The following is a 17,864-nucleotide window of genomic DNA, read 5'->3' as shown; positions in this document are numbered from 1 at the left end:
CGGCCGAAGAAGACCCGGCGGCTGCTTTCCTGGCCCAACAAGAGAGCGAGATCGCAGGCATAGAGAATGACGAGGGCTTCGGTGCACCTGCCCGCAGCCAGGTGGCCTCCGCGCAGCCGGGACCCGCCAGTGGGGGTGAGTCAGCGCTGTGGCCCGGGAGCTGGGGGGCTGGAGACTGTCACGTAGGGGTTGGTGACCCAGGCTGCGCGGCCTCGGAGTCCTGCGGTAGAACCAAGAGGGCCAAACAGGAGCAGGCCAGGGACTGTGTGTCCCTGAGTGAGACCTTGGGAGGAGCGGGGAGGGTGAGTGAGATCTCTGTCTAGGCTCTCTGAGCTGAGGCCTGTCCTAGGTTTGTGATGTGCTCACTCCCCGAGCAGGAATTTGGTCGTGTTATTTCTTCCCTGGGCCAGCTCCACTATGGCCTGGCTCCGGAACCCCACCCCCACCCCACTCTATCTCCCTTGGGCCTGCTCATAGCGTGGCTGTCCCAGGCTCTCAGTTAAATAGTACAGGGGTGAGCACAGATCTCTTGGTCCCTCGTGCTTAGCTCTTACATCTATGGGAAAGCTTGGTGTTCTGAGAACTCACACATCTTCCCTGGGGACCACCTGCCATTCTGTAGCCTCTGGGGTAGGCAGGTTAATTACATTTAATCATTTCATATGAATTAATGAGCCCATTTCTGAGCTGGCAAAATTGAGCATCAAAAAAGTACATTATTGAAACAACTAGTAAGTGACAGATCAAGGTTTAAACCTGTTTCTGTCAGACTCTAAGCCCTTTCCACCTGACCACTCTGTCTTCGGTGTGCCTGGCTCTGAATTAGCTCCCAGAGTCAGGGCAGGGGGCACAAAGGGACATCCATCGGGTGTGTTATTGCTCTCCAGGGGTTTGAACTTTGTAATTAATGGTTTTTCAAAGGCAGTCCAAAGCTACTATGGTTGGCTTCAGACCTCAGGGTTCAGGGCCTGGTTCTTGCAATATCATGCTCCTCGGTGATGGCCCTGTTCTGGTTCTGGCTCAAAAGAACAATTGCTTAAATTATTTAGTAAAAAAGTAGATATCACATTCATGTGTGCATCTCAAACACACCTTTCCTGTTATTGTTTTCATTTTGAAGGGGTTTCTGTGCCCTCTGAAATAAGGGGGTGTGTGTGTGTGTGTGTGGCCCTTCAATAGTCACATTTGTATTCATTCAACATTTGCTGAGCACCTACTGAATGCTAGGTCCACTGGAAATACAGAAATGAATTAGACAGTTCTTGTGACTAAGGAGTTGAGGCAACCCTGAATTCCTTGATATAAGAAATGCAACAACGCTTTTGTAATATATAAGAAACTGGAGGCCCAGAAATTATGAATATCTTACCTGGAGTCACACAGCTGTGAATAACAGATCTGGGACTTGATTCCCACCCTCTGAGCTCTGGACTCCATATTCTTTCAAATGCTGTGGTGGTCAGTGGAGGAGGTGATTAAATGTGGGGGTGAGAAAGTAGGGGTCTTTCACTACCTGACCAAACTAGCAACAGAGAACTTCTGAAGCAGGAGTGCCCAGCCCCTCAGAACAGACCCTCTGATGACCTAGGGAATCCCTAGGAAATGTTTGTCCAAGTTCATGCACCCATAGTCATTTGTCCACACTTTCTGCTTAAGACCACACATCCACTAATCTGGCTGGCTGATTGTAGGACACTGCACATTGTCAGAACCCTATGAAAGAGAAGGGCAGGTAGAATCCAGGGGATTGGACAGTAAATTATGTCTTCTCTCAGGACAGTGTGGCTCTAGGGCCTTGTCATGAAGGTGGAGGATCCCTCTCGTGGCAGGGTGGGTCACAATTGGCTGCATACCCGAGATGACAGGGAGAAAAGTGGCAACATGCTATCTCCTAGGGAGCTGCCAGTGACACAGCCTTCAGAGGGTCTCCCAGACTCATAATGCTGAGGCCACAAATGCTTAGTTGCCCTTCTAAGGGGATATCGGGAGCAGGGAGATATTGTGGGTTTGTGACTCAATGGTTGGCTAGACATGGATAGAACTGATCCACTCCTTCTAAGCCTAGGACGTGCTGAACAGATAGTCTCCTGCTGGCCCATGATGAGTGTATGGGGCTGAGAAAAAGTGTCATGGACTGCTGGGAGATGGGTGGAAGCTGGCTCCAGCACCAGCCACCAATCAACACCTCTGAGTCACTGACTCTTAGATGATGGGGTCCTCTGATTAGTGGCCTCTGTGCTAAGTGCCCTGATGTTGGGCTTGCAGTGTCCCTAGAGAAAGAGGTGTCCCGTGCACACCTGAGCCCGAGTCACACTGAGCCTCTCCTGTGGGCTGGGTCTGTGGCCAACCTGAGCCAGGAACACTTGTTTCCATTCATCAACCCTGGGTAGAGCCCAAGAGGTTTACATTTTCACACCCAGTTTTCTGGATGCCAGACCTGGCTGTGACTTGTTTGTCAGTTCTGGGCAAGCCCATTTCCTGTACTGGGCCTCAGTAAGCTCAGAGGAATGTTCTGGTCCTTCTCCACCCTTATTTCAAAATGGGTCAGGCAGCTAGGGATGCCATGCACCCAGGGGTTTATCCATGGGACTTGTATTTGCCTTATTCTTGTTCTGCAGGCTCAGGTTTCCGACCCATGATTATAAATGTGTGGTAATCAGAGGGCTTAGTGGAGCAGATACTGGTCATTCTGTGCTGTTAGGTGTGGATTCCCAGAGAGGCTAAAATGCATCTCCAGAGAGAATTGAGTTTGGAGCAGAGACTTTCTGGAGCCCCAGGTGGGCCCTGGGCAGCTCCCTGCAATGAGGGTTCTAAGAATGTGGCTGGTTATAGGAGGGGCTGGTGCAGCTTCTCCCAAAGGCTTCATCATCTATAATAGCTGGCAACAGAAGGCGCAGGGAGAGAAAATGCCCTAGGAGAACAAGACCCCATTGGTCTCCTGGGTTGGTTCCGCCCTCATTTAGGGACCCTTGGCAGGGACTGTATCTGAAAGGGTGATGATGACATCTGACATAATGGGCCCAAACCAATCACTGTTTGACTTTGCAAATAAAGTATCACTTGCATTAACTGAGATTAAGTACCTCTCCTTTTGGTCCTGTCAGTCATCAGGCCTAAAGCACTGTCACTGCTGCTCACACTCTGTGCAGTTGGTACAGGCATATATGTCCATTTGCAATAATCTTGTGTGGCCTCCTGTTTTCTTTGCTAGGAGGCACTGCAGTTTCTGAGAGGCCTTGCAAATTACAGTGGGCCCCAAAGAACAATCCAACTCCCATTTAACCATCCATTGTTGCTCACCCATTCTGTGCAGGAGCCCTTAGAAGCTGGATAGGATGCAGAGCCTGGTAAGGGAGTATCTGCCACAGGGTCACAGGTAATTGCACATGATATTCTGGTATCCCCCGGAAGTAAGACCTTCCATTAGTGTTGAGGGACATAGAGGAAGCAGGTTAGGGCTTCTTGGTGGAGACGGCTTATGGAAAGTACTCTTTAGAGAGGGAAGCAGTATTTTTGGGTAGGGCTGGTAGGAAGTGAGCCAGGAAAAATAGGCAGAGGCAAACTGTAAAGGTCCTCATGAGCTGTTCTCCAGGGTTGGATGTACTTATTAGGCAAGTATTTATTGAATTGGCTCTGGTTTTGGGCCCTACTGTGGTCAAAACAAAGACCCTGCCTGCAAGGAGGGTCCATTCAAGTGGGGAAGACAGATACATGCACAGATGAACATATCAGGTCAAGGTAAATGCTGTAGAGCAAACCCTGCTGGGAAGCAGATACCTGAGGGGTGAGTAAGACAGATGATCAGGGAAGCCCTCTAAGGAAGAACAAGTACAAGCAGAAGCTGAAGGGAGTAAGGCAGCAGTCCATATGGAAATGTATAGGAGAACTTTCCAGACACAGAGCACAGCACCTGCAAAGTCCCCAAGGCAGATCTGGGCATGGTGGTGCACACCTGTGATTCTAGACTTTGCAAGGCTGAGACAGAGAGATCACAAGTTTGAGCACAGCCTGGGCAATTTAGTGGTTTAGAGGGCTGGGAATGTAGCTCATTGAGAAGGCCCTGAGTTCAATCCCTATGCTGCAATGGAGTGAGGGAGGGAGGGAAGAGGGCAGGAAAGAGGGAGGGAGGGAAAGGAAAGGATGACGGGAAAGAAAGAGTTGGGGGCTGGGGATTTAGCTCAGTGGTGCCACATGGCCTTACAAATGCAAGGTCCTGAGTTCGATTCCTGGTACCACACACACAAAAAAAAGAACAAGAAAGAAAGAAAGAGTTGGGCATGGTGGTGCATGTCTATCCTAGCTACTTGGGAGACTAAGGTGGGAGAATCTTGAGTACAAATCTTGAGTACATTTAGAATTGTGAGGCCACAAATCTTGGGCAATTTATTTCAAAACAAATTAGAGGGCTGAGGGTGTAGCTCAGTGGTAGAGTGTGTGCTTAGCATGTATGAGGTCCTGGGTTCAACATCCAGTATAAGAAAAAATAAAAATGAATATATTCCTTTGTTTATTTAACAATACCGTAATTACTGAACTCTTACAAAGGCACAACACATTGTGCATGGCTCTAGGGAAGACAGTTGTGAGGAAAAAGAAAGAGATGAGTTTTGCCTTTCCAGGTATTTAGCAGGGCAGACAGACTGAAGCAGGTGTGCAGGTGAGAGCTGATGAGTGCCCAGGCTGGGTTTGGGCATCAGGGAGGGAGTGGAGGGCATCTATGCGGATCACTGTTGCAGCAGAAACTACAGGAATTTGTGACTAATCAGATATCAGGCAAAAGGGCTTTGAAGAGTCATTGTTGAATGCAGAGTGAAATCCTGGGAGGGGCACAGAGGAAAAATAGGCCAGGTGCTGCCCAGTGGGAACTGTGGTTACTGCTCTCCCAGGGAAAGCAATTGCTCACTGCTCCACCAGGACAGGCAGAGACGCACAGGCCCCTCTCTTCCTTACTCTGGTAGCCCCTGCCCTGACCTTCAGTGCCTCTGACTACTCCCCAGTTCTGGGCTCCAGACAGTCAGGCCATTTCCAGCCTCATCCATGGGGTTATTAACTTCAGGTAGGTAGGGAACTATTACTGGCTGGGTAATCTTCAGCAGTTATGTACTCTCTCTGAGTTTCTGTTTGAGAACCTATAAAATGCTGGAACTTCATCATAGATCTATGAAAATCAGACGTGGTGATGGCTGTGCATGACATTGTAAAGAGTCAAGAACTGAGCCCCAGATATTTATGTATCTGCTATGCCTGTGTGTGTGTCTAATACAGGGCCAGTCTGTGCTTGCTATAAGCTGAACCATGAGTGATGCTGTCTCCTTGTTCTTTTTCTAGCTGGTTCTGAGGATATGGGGACTACAGTCAATGGAGATGTGTTTCAGGTAAGTAATTCTGTCTTAGCAGTGAGTGGGGAGTGCTGACAGCTTAGGGCTCAATAATTTATGGCTCTGTCCTCATTTAGGCTCAGTGCTCCATATTCTGTTCATTATATGTGATGTTTTCAGATGGGAGTTAGAAAAGAGTTTTGACATGTTTTCTTATCAAGTAGGAGGAGGAGATGAAGAATATGGTTGTGTAGAGACAGATTAATGGACAACCTCAGGTTATCCATGGTGATACCAAGCTTCAGAAGGGAAAAATGAAGTAGCCCACAGTGGTCCACTTGGGATGAAGGGGAGATAGGGCCCTGCCTGAGCATGTGTCACTGGTGGGAGGGTGAACTGAGTGGCCATCTCCTACACGCGTGAGCACTTTAGCAGAGCACAGGTCCTTTGATGAAAAGGTTCTACTGCTTGCAATTTTCCCTAAGCAAATAATTAGAAAGAACACCCAGCTTCTTTGCAAGATTATTTATAATAGCAGACAAACTAGAAACAACCTAAGTGCCCAGCATCAGGGGCCTGGATAAATAGACTGGAAACCATGTTGTTGTTACAAAAGGGCAGTGTGAGAGCTTCCTGGATTAATGTACAAAGACGCCCACTGTCTGTTAAGTGGAAAAGAGCAGAGTGCAGAATAATATGTAAAGTATGCTCCTGCTTTTTTATTTTAAAAATGTTTGCATAAAGTGGGCCAGGCCTGTAATCCTAACACTCTGGAAGGTTGAGGCCAGAGGATTGAAAATTTGAGCGCAGTCTTCGTGGCTCAGCAATATAGCAAGAGAGGCTGTCTCAAAAATAAAGACTGGGGACGCAGCTCAGTGTAAAAGCTGGGTTTAATCCCCAGGACAAAAAAAATTTAAAAGTTTGCACAAACTATCTGAGAGGGTGTGCCCCATTGTTAACGGTTGTTAACCCTGAGGGTGCAGGGTAGGGTGGGGATAAGAAAGTCCTTTCGCTTTCACTGGATTTTAAAAAATGGTGATTCTACAAACATAATGGGGCCTGGTGGCCCACACCTGTAATTACAGCACTCCAGAGGAGGCTGAAGTGGTGGACTGCTTTGAGTTTGAGTTGTGTAGGCTACATAGTGAGGCCAGGTTGAATTACATAGTGAGACCCTGTCTCAAAAAGTTAAAAAAAAAAAAATTCTATAACACAAAATGGGGGAAACCTAGTTAAGATATTCCTGGGGGTGGGGATGTGGCTCAGTGGCAGAATGAGTGCTTGACTAGTCTTGGCAAGGCACTGTGTTGGATCCCCAGTACTAGGAGGGGAAAAAAAACAAACACCTAAAGACTGCTCCTCAGGCTGGAGATGTAGCTCAGTCGGGGAGGCCCCAGATTTAATGTCCAGCACCACAAAAGAAACAAAACAAAGCAAGGTTGCTTCTCTGTGTAGTCAGCTAACTCCGTCTCATCATATATACACATCAGTTTTAGAGAACTTAAACTGAGAGAACCAGACTACAAATGACACCCCAGAACCCCACAAATACACAGTTCTCACTCTGATGCCCCAGGTACCTGGGTGGGGCTAAACTGCACTGAATTCACCTTGATTCCCACTCCGATTAGATCATGGGCTGGATCACTGGGGCCGCCCCTGTGAAATCTCCCTAGTCCTGGAGAAGCTGGGCTCTTGAATGCTCTGGGAGAATAAACAATGCTTTCTTATGTAAGCGGGATGGGCTGGTACCTTTCACAAGGAAACTGGCCAAGTTCTGTTTTTGGAAAATTACTCAACCTTTAGCAAGCCGGAAAAGTCGGTCTCTAGGATTGTAGCAGCTTTCTGTCCACTTGAGGCTGACAGAGTCACACAATGACTATTTACTGCTGCACAGCATGCTAGAGCTTTGAGACTTAGACTACCAGGTCTAAGTCCCCCAAGGAGACTTGGTTTGACCCAAAATGTCCATGTCCTAAAGGGGATCTGGATCTGGAGATATGCTGAAAAGCTCAGAAGTACCTAGAACAGTCTGAGCCAGATAATTTTACTTTTCAATTGATTAGAAAGTTGAGTGTCAGAGGTAAAGTGACTAATGTAAAGTCACATAGGAAATCATCCAGTTCTGGAGTTGCCTCATTTGGTTGATTTGACTCCCCTGACTTGACTCCTCCTCTTTTCCCCAGCTCCCCAGCTCCACCTTGCAACCGGGGGATTCAGGAACCCTGGGGCTCCTTTTCTGTCTCTGAAGGAATTATTTTTCTCACTGCTAATAATAATGATCTCAGGCATGTTTCTTTGTAAATTATTTCACATCAGTGCCATCCTAGAATTCTACCAGGCAGGGGCAAGTCATTGAGAAGCTTAGTGGCAAATCTCCAGTTTTCTCACATCTTCTGATTCCTGATTGGGTGAGCTTGGTGTTATATTACACCCCCTGCTACTGGAACTAGAGGGCTACAGCAGCTGGTTGCTGGTGGAGAGACCCAGAAGCTATCTTTTGGATTGAGCATAGCTGTGTCTGAGCTTCACTTTCTTGTGCTAACCCAATGCGTTCATGGCATCTTGGCAGAGCTTTTGTGCTTCAGTCTTTTCCAGCAGCCTGTGGGCCACTCAGGAATCCAGTTATAAACCTGGTCCCCAATGTGGCTGAAGGATGAGCCTGCCCACATCTATTCCAGCTCCATTTGGTACCCAGGGTAGGGGGAGGCAAGGACAGGAGGCCCCTGAAGAACTCTTCCTCCTCCCTGCCCCTGTAGAAATTCTGCCCCCGCCACCCCATCATCCTCCTTTGAGCTACTTAGAAGAATCAACAGCTCAGCTCAACTTAGCTTTAGCTGGTCAATCCCAAAGAGGGATATGCCCCAGCCTGCTGGCTGTCCCTGGAGTCACAACACATGCAGGGCCAGCATGGTCTACAGAGGTTCTCAAGGCAGTGACTGTCCTAGGAATCCGTCAGGAGAGGGGTGCCAGGGAGCTGGGCTAAGATAAGCCTGCCTGTAGCCATCTGTCTTCTGGTCCTGGGAACTCCTGGCCCCATTTCTTAACTTGAACTCCTGGCTCAGACCATTTCTATAGCTACTGGTGAGACCCCTGGCCTGTCAGTTTTCTAGCACACCTGGGGTGCTCCAGTGATTAAGTAAGAGCTCAGTTGTGGGTGCCTCAACCCTCACTGTCAGGGGCAGGAAAATAAAACCACAGAAGCTTGGAGAAGAGAAGTCAGCAAACAGCTTCTCAGAAGCCAAGTGTAGAGGCAAATGACTGTAATCCTAGCATTCTGGGAGGCTGAGGCAGAACTAAACATTTGAGCCCAGCTGGGCAATTTAGTGACTCAGACCTTTCTCAAATAAAAAAATAAAAAAGGGGATGTAGCTCAGTATGAAGGCCTGGGGTTCAATCCCTAGTACCACAACAAGCAAACAATAACAGCAACAGAAAACCTGCTTTTCAGGACTTGGGCTGCTAGAGCCCTATGATGCTGGCCTGGTCCATGTGCAGTGAGGGCTGGCATGTATGGAGCAGCAGTGAACCATGATAACTGTGCTATCCCTCACACAAGCACCCTCTACAGGCTATGGGCATTTCTATCACATTTATTTCATGTGATTCTTACTTTGTATCTTGGGTGGGATGTTGTCACTTTTGTTTAACAGATTCAAGGGGAAGGGTCTTTTTCAATGGTCATCACCCAATAAGTGGCAGAATAGGGCTGTAAAATCCTATTCCTATTATACTGTGTCCAGTACTTTGCCTGTACCCTCCACATTAATTTTTGCAGTACTGGGTATTCAAGGCATTGTGCATGCTAGGCAAGTACTCCACCACTGAGCTACAACCCCAGCCCCCATATCTTTTTTTTTTTTGAGACAGGATTTTGCTATGTATTCCAAGATGGTCTTAGACTCAGCCCAGGCTGACCTTGAACTCAAAGCAATTCTCCTGCCTCAGCCTCCTGAGTGTTGGGATTGCAGGTGTGTGCCATCACACTTGGCATCCCATGTCACTTTATAATCAGACACTAGTTTATTCATTTAGTTAACTCAGTCTTTGAGGACCATGGCCTATTCTGGGTAGGGGATATGGAGGCAAATCCATGGAGTGTTTGTGTTCAAAGAAATTGTATCTAATATAAGGGGACAGGCCTGGAAAGAAATAATGGTTGTCCAGGATGGTAGGGGGTTCAGATGGAAGGGTAGTATCGAGCATTAACAGTTTGAAGCTAGGCCCATGGTGCATGCCTATAGTCCCAGGCGGTTGAGGCAGGAGGACTTCAATTTTGAGGCTAATCTGGGTGGGCCACAGAGCCATACCTTGTCTCAAAATGAACAGGGAAAGAGACACAGAGAGAGAAATAGACAGAGACAGACAGAGAAGAAAAAGAAGAAGGTAGAAGAGGGGAGGAGGAGGAGAGGGGAGGAGTTGAGGATGGTAGAAAAAGGAAAGAAAGGAAAAAAAGAAAAAGAAAGGAAGAAAGTGGCTGAGTGTGGAGGTTGTATGCCTATAACCCCAGCACTGTGGGAGTTTGAAGCAGGAGAATTATGAATTTGAGCTCAACCTGAACAACTTAGCCACAAGTGAGAACTTGTCTCAAAATTTAAATTTTTTTTTTTTGTAAAGAGGAAGGTGGGTGAGGCGGGCATTTAGCTCACCTTGCGCTTGCAAGACAGGTGGCGGCACCACTGAGCTAAATCCCAGGCCCTAAAATTTTTTAAAGGGCTGGGAATGTAGTGCAATGAGAGGGCCCTGGGTTTAATCCCTAGTACCAGAAAAGCAAAACAAAACAAAACAAAACAAGAACCAAAAAAGTCGTTCTTAGAAAGAAAGAAGAAAAAGTTAGCACTTTGCATTCTTCCTATGTGACAGCATCTTCCAGAAGCTCTGTAAGGATGAAAGTCAGGTTCTTTCATTATTCCCATTTTACACAGGAGGTTTAATAGCTCGCTCATAGTTTGAATTCAGTCAGGGAGTGCACCAGGGCAGGAATGCTGGAGGTGGGTTTCCAGATGGCCAAGGTGAGGTGTGGGGTGGTCCTGGCCTAGGGACAACATATGCAGAGGTGCAAAGGATAAGACACTTAGCGGGGAGTTCATGCAGAGTCCACATGGTCACTCAGAGTCCTAGTGCACAGAGGGATGTGCCAAGAGAGTGGGGAGGTGGAGAGGGGCAGGGCTGGTGTGCTCTGGGGTGGAGCACAGTACATACTGCTGGTGTGTGCGTGGCAGAGTAACTGGACCCAGCTTGGGCAGGCCTCACATCTGGTCTGAGGCAGGGTCACCTGTACCTCTAGGGAGATCAAGTGCTATGGAAGGCACTAGGCAATGAGAGTGGAGGTACAGTGCAGCAGCTCAGCGGCTGAGAGGCACCCCCAGACCCAGACTAGGCAGCAGTGGAAGTTTGGATGGAACCAGAAGACCTGTACTTCACTTCCTGGCTTGTCTCAGCTGGACAACCTTGGACTACTCACTTAACCTTTCTAGTCTTTCCTATTTGTAAAATGGGATTCGAGGCCCTGCCCTGCTGCCTTGAATAAGATTAGTGAGCAAAGTGCTCTATAGCCTGGAAAGCTTCTTATAAATTCCAAACCTGGCCACTAAGTGAGCTGAGGGGTGGGCCGGATGTGGATATGCAAAACAGACGGGAAATTGGTCCCTATTAGCTGCTCTAACAAGGACATTTATATCCGGTGATTCAGTGTGAACCCCATGTCTACCGCTTCCTGTCTCGGTGACCTTGGCACTTTGGAGCTAGGCTTTCTTTACCTATAAAAGGATAATAAAACTCCATGTAGAATTGTAAAAGACCAAAGACTACCGTTTAATTGCAAGTGCTCTGGAGTCTTAAGCTTAGGATAGGCTTTCTGGAGATGGTGAACACTTAAAGACACAAATGGGAAGAGATGCTTGCCTAGAAGCCCTTCTCTACCCCATTCCCCCACCCCATCTCTTCCAACCCCTGGTGGCATTTAGGCACTTAGAATTTCCCAAAGGCACCAGCCTCATGTAGTCTTTCTGTCTGGTGGTTCCTGGCCTGAAATACCCTTTCCCCATCCTTTCTGGCTGTCCTCTGCCCACAGGAAAGAATGACCATGCTGAATAAGATAAAAGGGGCAGGGAGCCAGGCATGGTGGCACACGCCTGTAATCCCAGCACTCTGGAGGCTGAGGCAGGAGGATCGCTGTGAGTTCGAGACCAGCCTGGGCTACATAGTGAGCTCCAGGCCAGTCTCAACTACATAGTGAGACCCTGTCTCAAAAAGGTTGTGGAGCACGGAGGTGCTATTAAGGTTCCTTGTGTTGCCTTTGCTACCTTGCATGCCCCATGGAGTTTCTCCTCTGTGTGGCCTGTTGCCATCCCTGTCTTGGAGTCAGCCGACTATGGACTGAAACTTCTAAAAACTCTAAGTGAAATAAACCTTTCCCCAAGTTTTGGGGCCAGGTATTTTGTCTCAGCAATGAGAGAAAAGTAATTAACATAGTGGACAAGGAAGAGCAAGATAGCTCATCTTCTGGGAGCCTGGAAAGAGGAGTCTTTCCCAGGTGAGGACCACAGCTGGGGAATGTGCAGGCCAGGTAGAGGGGAGGCAAGGGACAGCAAGCTCATTCTTTCCTGTGGACAACGTGGGAAGTAATTGGGTCAGGGAACACATTTAGAGAGGGGGGCTCGGTGCACGTTTGCTAAAGGAGTGGGGATTAGACACATGCCTTTATTTTATTTTTATTTCAAACTCCTTTGACCTCATAGAGGTGACTTTCTTGGAGGGGAGTGATAGATAATACACTATATCATTTCAGACAGAGATAAGTGCTGTAAAGAAAATAAAATAGGGCACCTGGGTAAATGCACACACACAAGGTAACAAGGCAGGTGCCTGCAGACAGAAAGTGCGGTAGGGCAGGGGTTAGGAGTTTTCGGTAGCACCCTCTTTCCCAGAAAGGGGCAGAATAGCCATTTTAATGGCCCTTGTAGTGGCCTCAGAAGGCCCCTTGGGACATGAGGAGGAAATCTCTGGATTGAAGTGCCCTGCTATGCAGGCACATTATAATCCCAGCACTCTGGGAAACTCCAAAGTTTGAACCCACTCTGGGCAATTTAGTAAGATAAAAAATAACAAAGGGCTAGGGGCCAGGGGTGGTGGCACATGCCTGTAATCCCAGCACTTGTGGAGCTGAGGCAGAAGGATTGCTGTGAATTTCAGGTCAGCCTGAGCTACGAAGTGAATTCAAGGCCAGCCTGAATTACAAGTGAAACCCTGTTTCAAGAAAAAAGAAAAAAAAGGAGGTGGGCTGGGGGTTTAGCTCATCACAAAGGTCCTGGGTTCAACCACTACACAGAAAAGAAAGGGAGAGAGAAGAGAGAGACCAGAGCTCAGAGCTCACCCACCCAAGGGCCAGGCCTAATTCAGACACCCTGTCCTGGACCCTGGACCCACTCTTCCCTTACTCCCCAAACAACTCTGGAGACAGAGCCCTGAGGTTCATCTGTTTGCTGCTTTACCCTGGCTGCCCATAATCCCCTGGCAAAATCACTTACCAAGCTCTCCTCTGAACTTGGTACACACTGGCCACGGCTTACTGAGCACTTACTATGTGTTGAGGACAGTGGTGGGCAAAACAGGACAGAGGGCATAGTCAACACTCTCCAGTGGGAAAAGCATTAAACCATACTGGAAGTCATGACAATTTGGACAATGCTTGATGGAGAATTGGGAGCCAGGAAGTGATGGAATGAGGTTCAGGGGCTGTAAACAAGGTCCTGCCCTGCCCACTAGCAATGCCTGGTCCAGTTCAGCAGGGTTGGGGAGGCTCAGAGAAGAAGGGAGGGGCCTGAAAACTGCTTGGATGGGTGGCAAGGGTCTGGGCAGTGTCCCAGGGCTGGTGACTCTTGAGGTGGAAACCCGTGGGGTGGAGAAAGTTTCACCAGCTGGAGAAGGGAGGGGAATGATTGCAGGCTGAAAGAACTGGGAGACAAGGGAGGCAGCAAAGTTGGAGGCAGTGTGTGGGATGCATGCAGACAGGAAGGGGTGTGGCAGGGTCTGGCTGGGATGTCAGAAAGGGGCTCTGGCTTTACCAGACCCGAGGTTGCCTCATCGCCATCGCTGCTGGGCTGAGCCACAACCACTAAGGTTTCTGTCCCAGCTGTGGGTGCGTGTGGGTCTCCAGCTCTGCAACAAAATGGGCAGAGAGCACAAGCCTGGATTCTGGCCCCTACGTTGGCTCACCTCTTTGGGCCTCAGTTTCCTCCCCATAAAATAGGAATGAATAACAGTAATAATTCTAGCTACCATTCATAGAGCCATCACTGTATGCCTAGTTCTATCCAACCTATTTCAGGGCTGCTTGCTCACTCATCAAATATATACTGAGCATTTGCTGTGTGCCAGGAAGTATGCTGGGCTTGGGGCCCGTAGCAGTACACAAGACAGACCAAGTCCTTGCTGTCTTAGAGGTGACATGATGGTGAACAAATAAACACACCAGAAAATGATGTTCTGATGGACAAATAAAAATGTTCAATGGGCAAACAAACACATGATAAAGTGAATCATTTCAGAGCCTGGGGTTGTGGTGCACACCTGTAATCCCTAGGATTACACCTGGGAGACTGAGGTGAAAGGATTGCTGTGAGTTTGAGGCCAGCTAAGGCTACATAGTGAGACACTGTGTCAAAAAAGAAAAACAAACAACAACAAAAACAAAAAGTGAGAATGTATAAGTGTTACAGTTAATACACATCTAACACAGGTTGACTTTAATAATGGTAACACTAGGGACTCACTGTGTACTGAGAAGTGCTCCACGTTCTTAATATATTTTAACTCATTTCCTTCTTATATCAACCCTACAGGGTAGGTATTATTATTTTCAGCCCCTTTATGATAAAGGAAGTGGCTGGCAAAAGGTTTCTTGAGTCTCTTCATGAGGTGTAAATGAGTGTGGCTAGGCTTGGGGCAGTGATCAGGCCAGAGAGGTTGAGTAACTTACCTAGTCACACAGGGAGCACTGACAGAAGAAACAGCGAGTGCAAAGGCAGGGTGCAGTCACAAGAGGCAGTGGATGAGAAGTTACTTTAAGCAGTTGAGGTGTTCACATGCGAGAGGTGCCGTAACACTGGGATTCGCTAGCAGGAGCAGCAGAGACAGCTGGGCAGGGGTGATGGGCCAGCTACACTACTGTGTGTTTATGTCCTAGGAGGCTAACGGGCCTGCTGACAGCTACGCTGCAATCGCCCAGGCTGACAGGCTGACTCAGGAGCCTGAGAGCATCCGCAAATGGAGAGAGGAGCAGAAGAAACGACTGCAGGAGTTGGGTGAGCGCAGGGCTCACTGGGAGCTATTGGGGTATGGTAAGGGTAAAGGTGGGGAACTCTAGGGAACAGACCTCACACTGTCTGAGTGTGGGACTTGGCTGAGGGTGGGCCCTGAGGCTGCCTGGTGGGGGCGGAGGGGCCAAGCATCCATGGCAGCTGTGCCTGCTGGAAGACCACCACTTATTCTCCTGTTGGGGTCACAGATGCTGCATCTAAAGTGACAGAACAGGAGTGGCGGGAGAAGGCCAAAAAGGACCTGGAGGAGTGGAACCAACGCCAGAGTGAACAAGTTGAGAAGAACAAGATCAACAATCGGTGAGAGGAGCCCAGAGACATGAAGTAGCTCTGGGAATATGAGGCAGCTATGGGGAAACAAGTGAGCTCTGGGGACATGAGGGAAACTCAAGGACATGGGTGGGCTACGGGGACATGAAACAAACTGTAGGCACATTAGAGAGCTTCAGGGACTTGAGACCAGCCAAGGACAAGGATGATACTAGGGACTGTCCCGACATGGTGATTTGGTGGTGACAGCATGGAGGAAGGAGATGCTGAAACCCCAGTGCTGCCTCCTCAGTTGCCTGCATTGAGATCCCTTTGGAGCCAGCCTACCATTAGCCCTTACCAGTCTCCATGACAGACAGGAAGTAGTGTCTGTCACTCAGCAGAAAGGGCCCAGGGTCCCAGAGGATGATGGGGCTATCTAGGGTTCTGGGAGCCAACAGCTAGATCTGACCCTCTGTGGCCAGTGTTAGGGTCAGAGAGAGCCCAGCTCTGCCTGGGAGTGAAGAACCAACTGTGTATAGGATTATATTGATTGTAGAAATTGTAACAGTCAACTCAGGGTGACTAAAGAATAAAAGGAAATTAGTGGGCTATATAATGAAAAGGTCAAGGTAAGGCCATAGGTACAATGGCCTCGGGAGCTCAAACAAACTCAATGAACACTTACTTTTCTGTCACTCAGCTCTGTTATCTTTTATGTTGGCATCAGTCTTAGGTACACACCCATGGTATGGGGGGCAAGGATGGCCACCAATGGCTCCAGGCTTCTGCCCTCTTGGCACTCTGAGTGCCATAGTTCCAGACTTCCTTCAGCTCCAGTTACAGTGCTTGGCCTGGCCCCCATTGGTATGGCTCTGGTCATGTGCTCACTCCAGACCCGGGACTGGAGCCAGGAGGAGGGATGTTCTGATGGGTCCAGACTGGGGTGAATGTTTTATTCCTTGGGCTGTGCATGGGCCGCAGTCCCACTCAAACCACAGGGTGACAGTGGTATAGCCTTGTCCTACAGAGGACAGTCAGGGTGCCCTTCTGGAAGAAGGACCATGGTGCCGGACAGGCAAAGGCAGCAGATGCTCCCGCCAGAGAACACCTTTGTGGAAATGGTCTCCGACTAGATGCTGCCCAGTAGCCCTTGCCTTGGAGGCTGTGCCCTTCAAGGTTCAAGATCTTCCCAAAAGGAAAAGACAAAGATGACGAGTTTGTGTTCAAGAAATTGCTGGGCTGTAGGCTGGGCACTGGGGAGTCAGAGGTAAGGAGGGCCCAGACTGTGTCCTCAAAGAGCTCAGGAGAAAAAAACACACATAACCACACTAGAATATAGTGGGGCCTCTACGTGAGGGTCCTAGAAACAAGGAGCATGCTGGGGAGGAATCCTTGTGTCTGGAGATTTGGGCTTTGGAGGATGACTAGAAGTTCAGGGGGGAAAAAGGGGCATAGTGTAAGGGAGAGCATTCTAGAACTGGGAAGAGCACAGTAGGCAAGAGGATATAGTGTAGTGGACCGTAAGGGGTCAGGGAATAGCAGCAGAGAAGGTGGGAGGCAGGCAGGGGAGTTGCACTGGGAGGGCCTTGAGCAGAGACATGGGAAGTGGGGAGAGCCACTGATCAGGCTCTGAGTTTCAGAAAAGGCACGGTAGCCAGAGTGGAAGATTCCCCACTGTCCCCTCTGGGGCTGTGGGTAGTTGCTGAGCTTTTGAACTATGCTTCCTAACTAGTTTCCCACTGGAGGTACTAATGCTATCTCTCTTTGTCTTTAACCCCCTGCCTGCCTGTCTTGCTGTCTGTCTCCCCCTCCTAACCTCTTCCCTAACCTTTCCCTCAAGGATCGCTGACAAAGCATTCTACCAGCAGCCAGATGCTGATATCATCGGCTACGTGTATGTGACTCCTTTGCTCCTCTGCTGTGGGGAGGCAGGCTGAAGAGGGTGTGGGCCCACCTTGTGGCTGGCAGAAAGTTTCTTGAGTCTTCTGCTATGGGGTGGTGTGGCTGGGCTTGGGACAATGATCAAAGCAGCAGGTGAACCCCTGGTATAAGCACCAACCCTGGCCTCCATCACTCCAACAAAATACAGGCAGCCTTTGCCAAGTCAGAGAGCCCTGTGGAGGAGGCGGGTGAGGGAGTGGGCGAGAACAGAATGTGCTGGCCATTCCCATGTGGGAAGGGCAAACGGCAAGGCATTCCCAGCTCCTCCCAGAGATGCCTTCTGTGGTGGGTGGGATGATGGCATCTTTTGTGAACAAAAAACCCCACAGATCACAGGGTACTGAAGACATAAAGAATGGGAGTTGCTTTCTACCCATTCCTTCACCCTGCCCCCAAGTGTACCCACTTTGGCTCTGAGTGCCTGCCCATACACCACTTCCCCTTCTCACATGTCACAGTGTTTGGAGTCCAGCTGGTCCTGTGACTGATCTAGACCTGGGAAGGCAGACAGGTTTCCTTTATGCCAGCACCAGTTGATTGGTAGCGACAGCCTACTGGGTGGTGCGGGGGATTTTGAAGCTGAAGGAAAAAAATGTAGTGATTACTGAGTGATGTCTGGCGTGTGTGTGTGTGTGTGCGTGCGTGTGTGTGTGTGTGTGTGTGTCTGTGTGTGTGTCTGTGTGCACAAGTGCACTTGCCAACTGTTCGCTCTTCCTGGTTGAGCAGTTCCTTGCTCTGGGGATGCTATTGCAGCCCAGGATGCTGTCTGGGCCAAGTCTTTCCCAAAAAGCACAGGGCCCAGTAAAACAATAGCCTTCCTCTCCTTCCACCCACCCCTCTTCTCTTCTGTCCGTACTTTTTGGTGTTTACCCTATGCCAGTCTCTGATCAAAGAGCAATGGGAAGCTGGGTGTGGTGGCATGTGTGCCTGTAATCCCAGCACTCTGGGAGGCTGAGGGAGGAGGATCATGAGTTTGAGCCCCACCTGTTATATTTAGCAATTTAGTGAGACCCTGTCTCAAAAAAAAAAAAAA

General features: G+C 49.0%; 1 protein-coding gene across 1 annotated transcript in view; it reads left to right on the top strand.

Moving 5' to 3' along the window:
* Positions 1 to 2: 2 nt before the first annotated feature.
* The window catches only part of Cltb (clathrin light chain B), a gene marked incomplete at its 5' end in the record, with an annotated part of 21,729 nt that continues 3,867 nt past the window's right edge, over positions 3 to 17,864 (top strand). The window contains 5 exons of the mRNA XM_010622304.1: positions 3 to 135; positions 5,329 to 5,375; positions 14,506 to 14,623; positions 14,827 to 14,938; positions 16,731 to 16,784. Of these exons, the coding sequence (XP_010620606.1) occupies positions 3 to 135; positions 5,329 to 5,375; positions 14,506 to 14,623; positions 14,827 to 14,938; positions 16,731 to 16,784 (464 nt within the window). The remainder of the gene's footprint in view (positions 136 to 5,328; positions 5,376 to 14,505; positions 14,624 to 14,826; positions 14,939 to 16,730; positions 16,785 to 17,864) is intronic.

The sequence above is a fragment of the Fukomys damarensis genome, unplaced genomic scaffold (genome assembly GCF_012274545.1).
Source record: "Fukomys damarensis isolate Sample0158 unplaced genomic scaffold, DMR_v1.0_HiC HiC_scaffold_9, whole genome shotgun sequence".
Taxonomy (NCBI): domain Eukaryota; kingdom Metazoa; phylum Chordata; class Mammalia; order Rodentia; family Bathyergidae; genus Fukomys; species Fukomys damarensis.
Note: the sequence above shows the minus strand (reverse complement) of the source record. Positions and strands in the feature narration are given on the sequence as shown.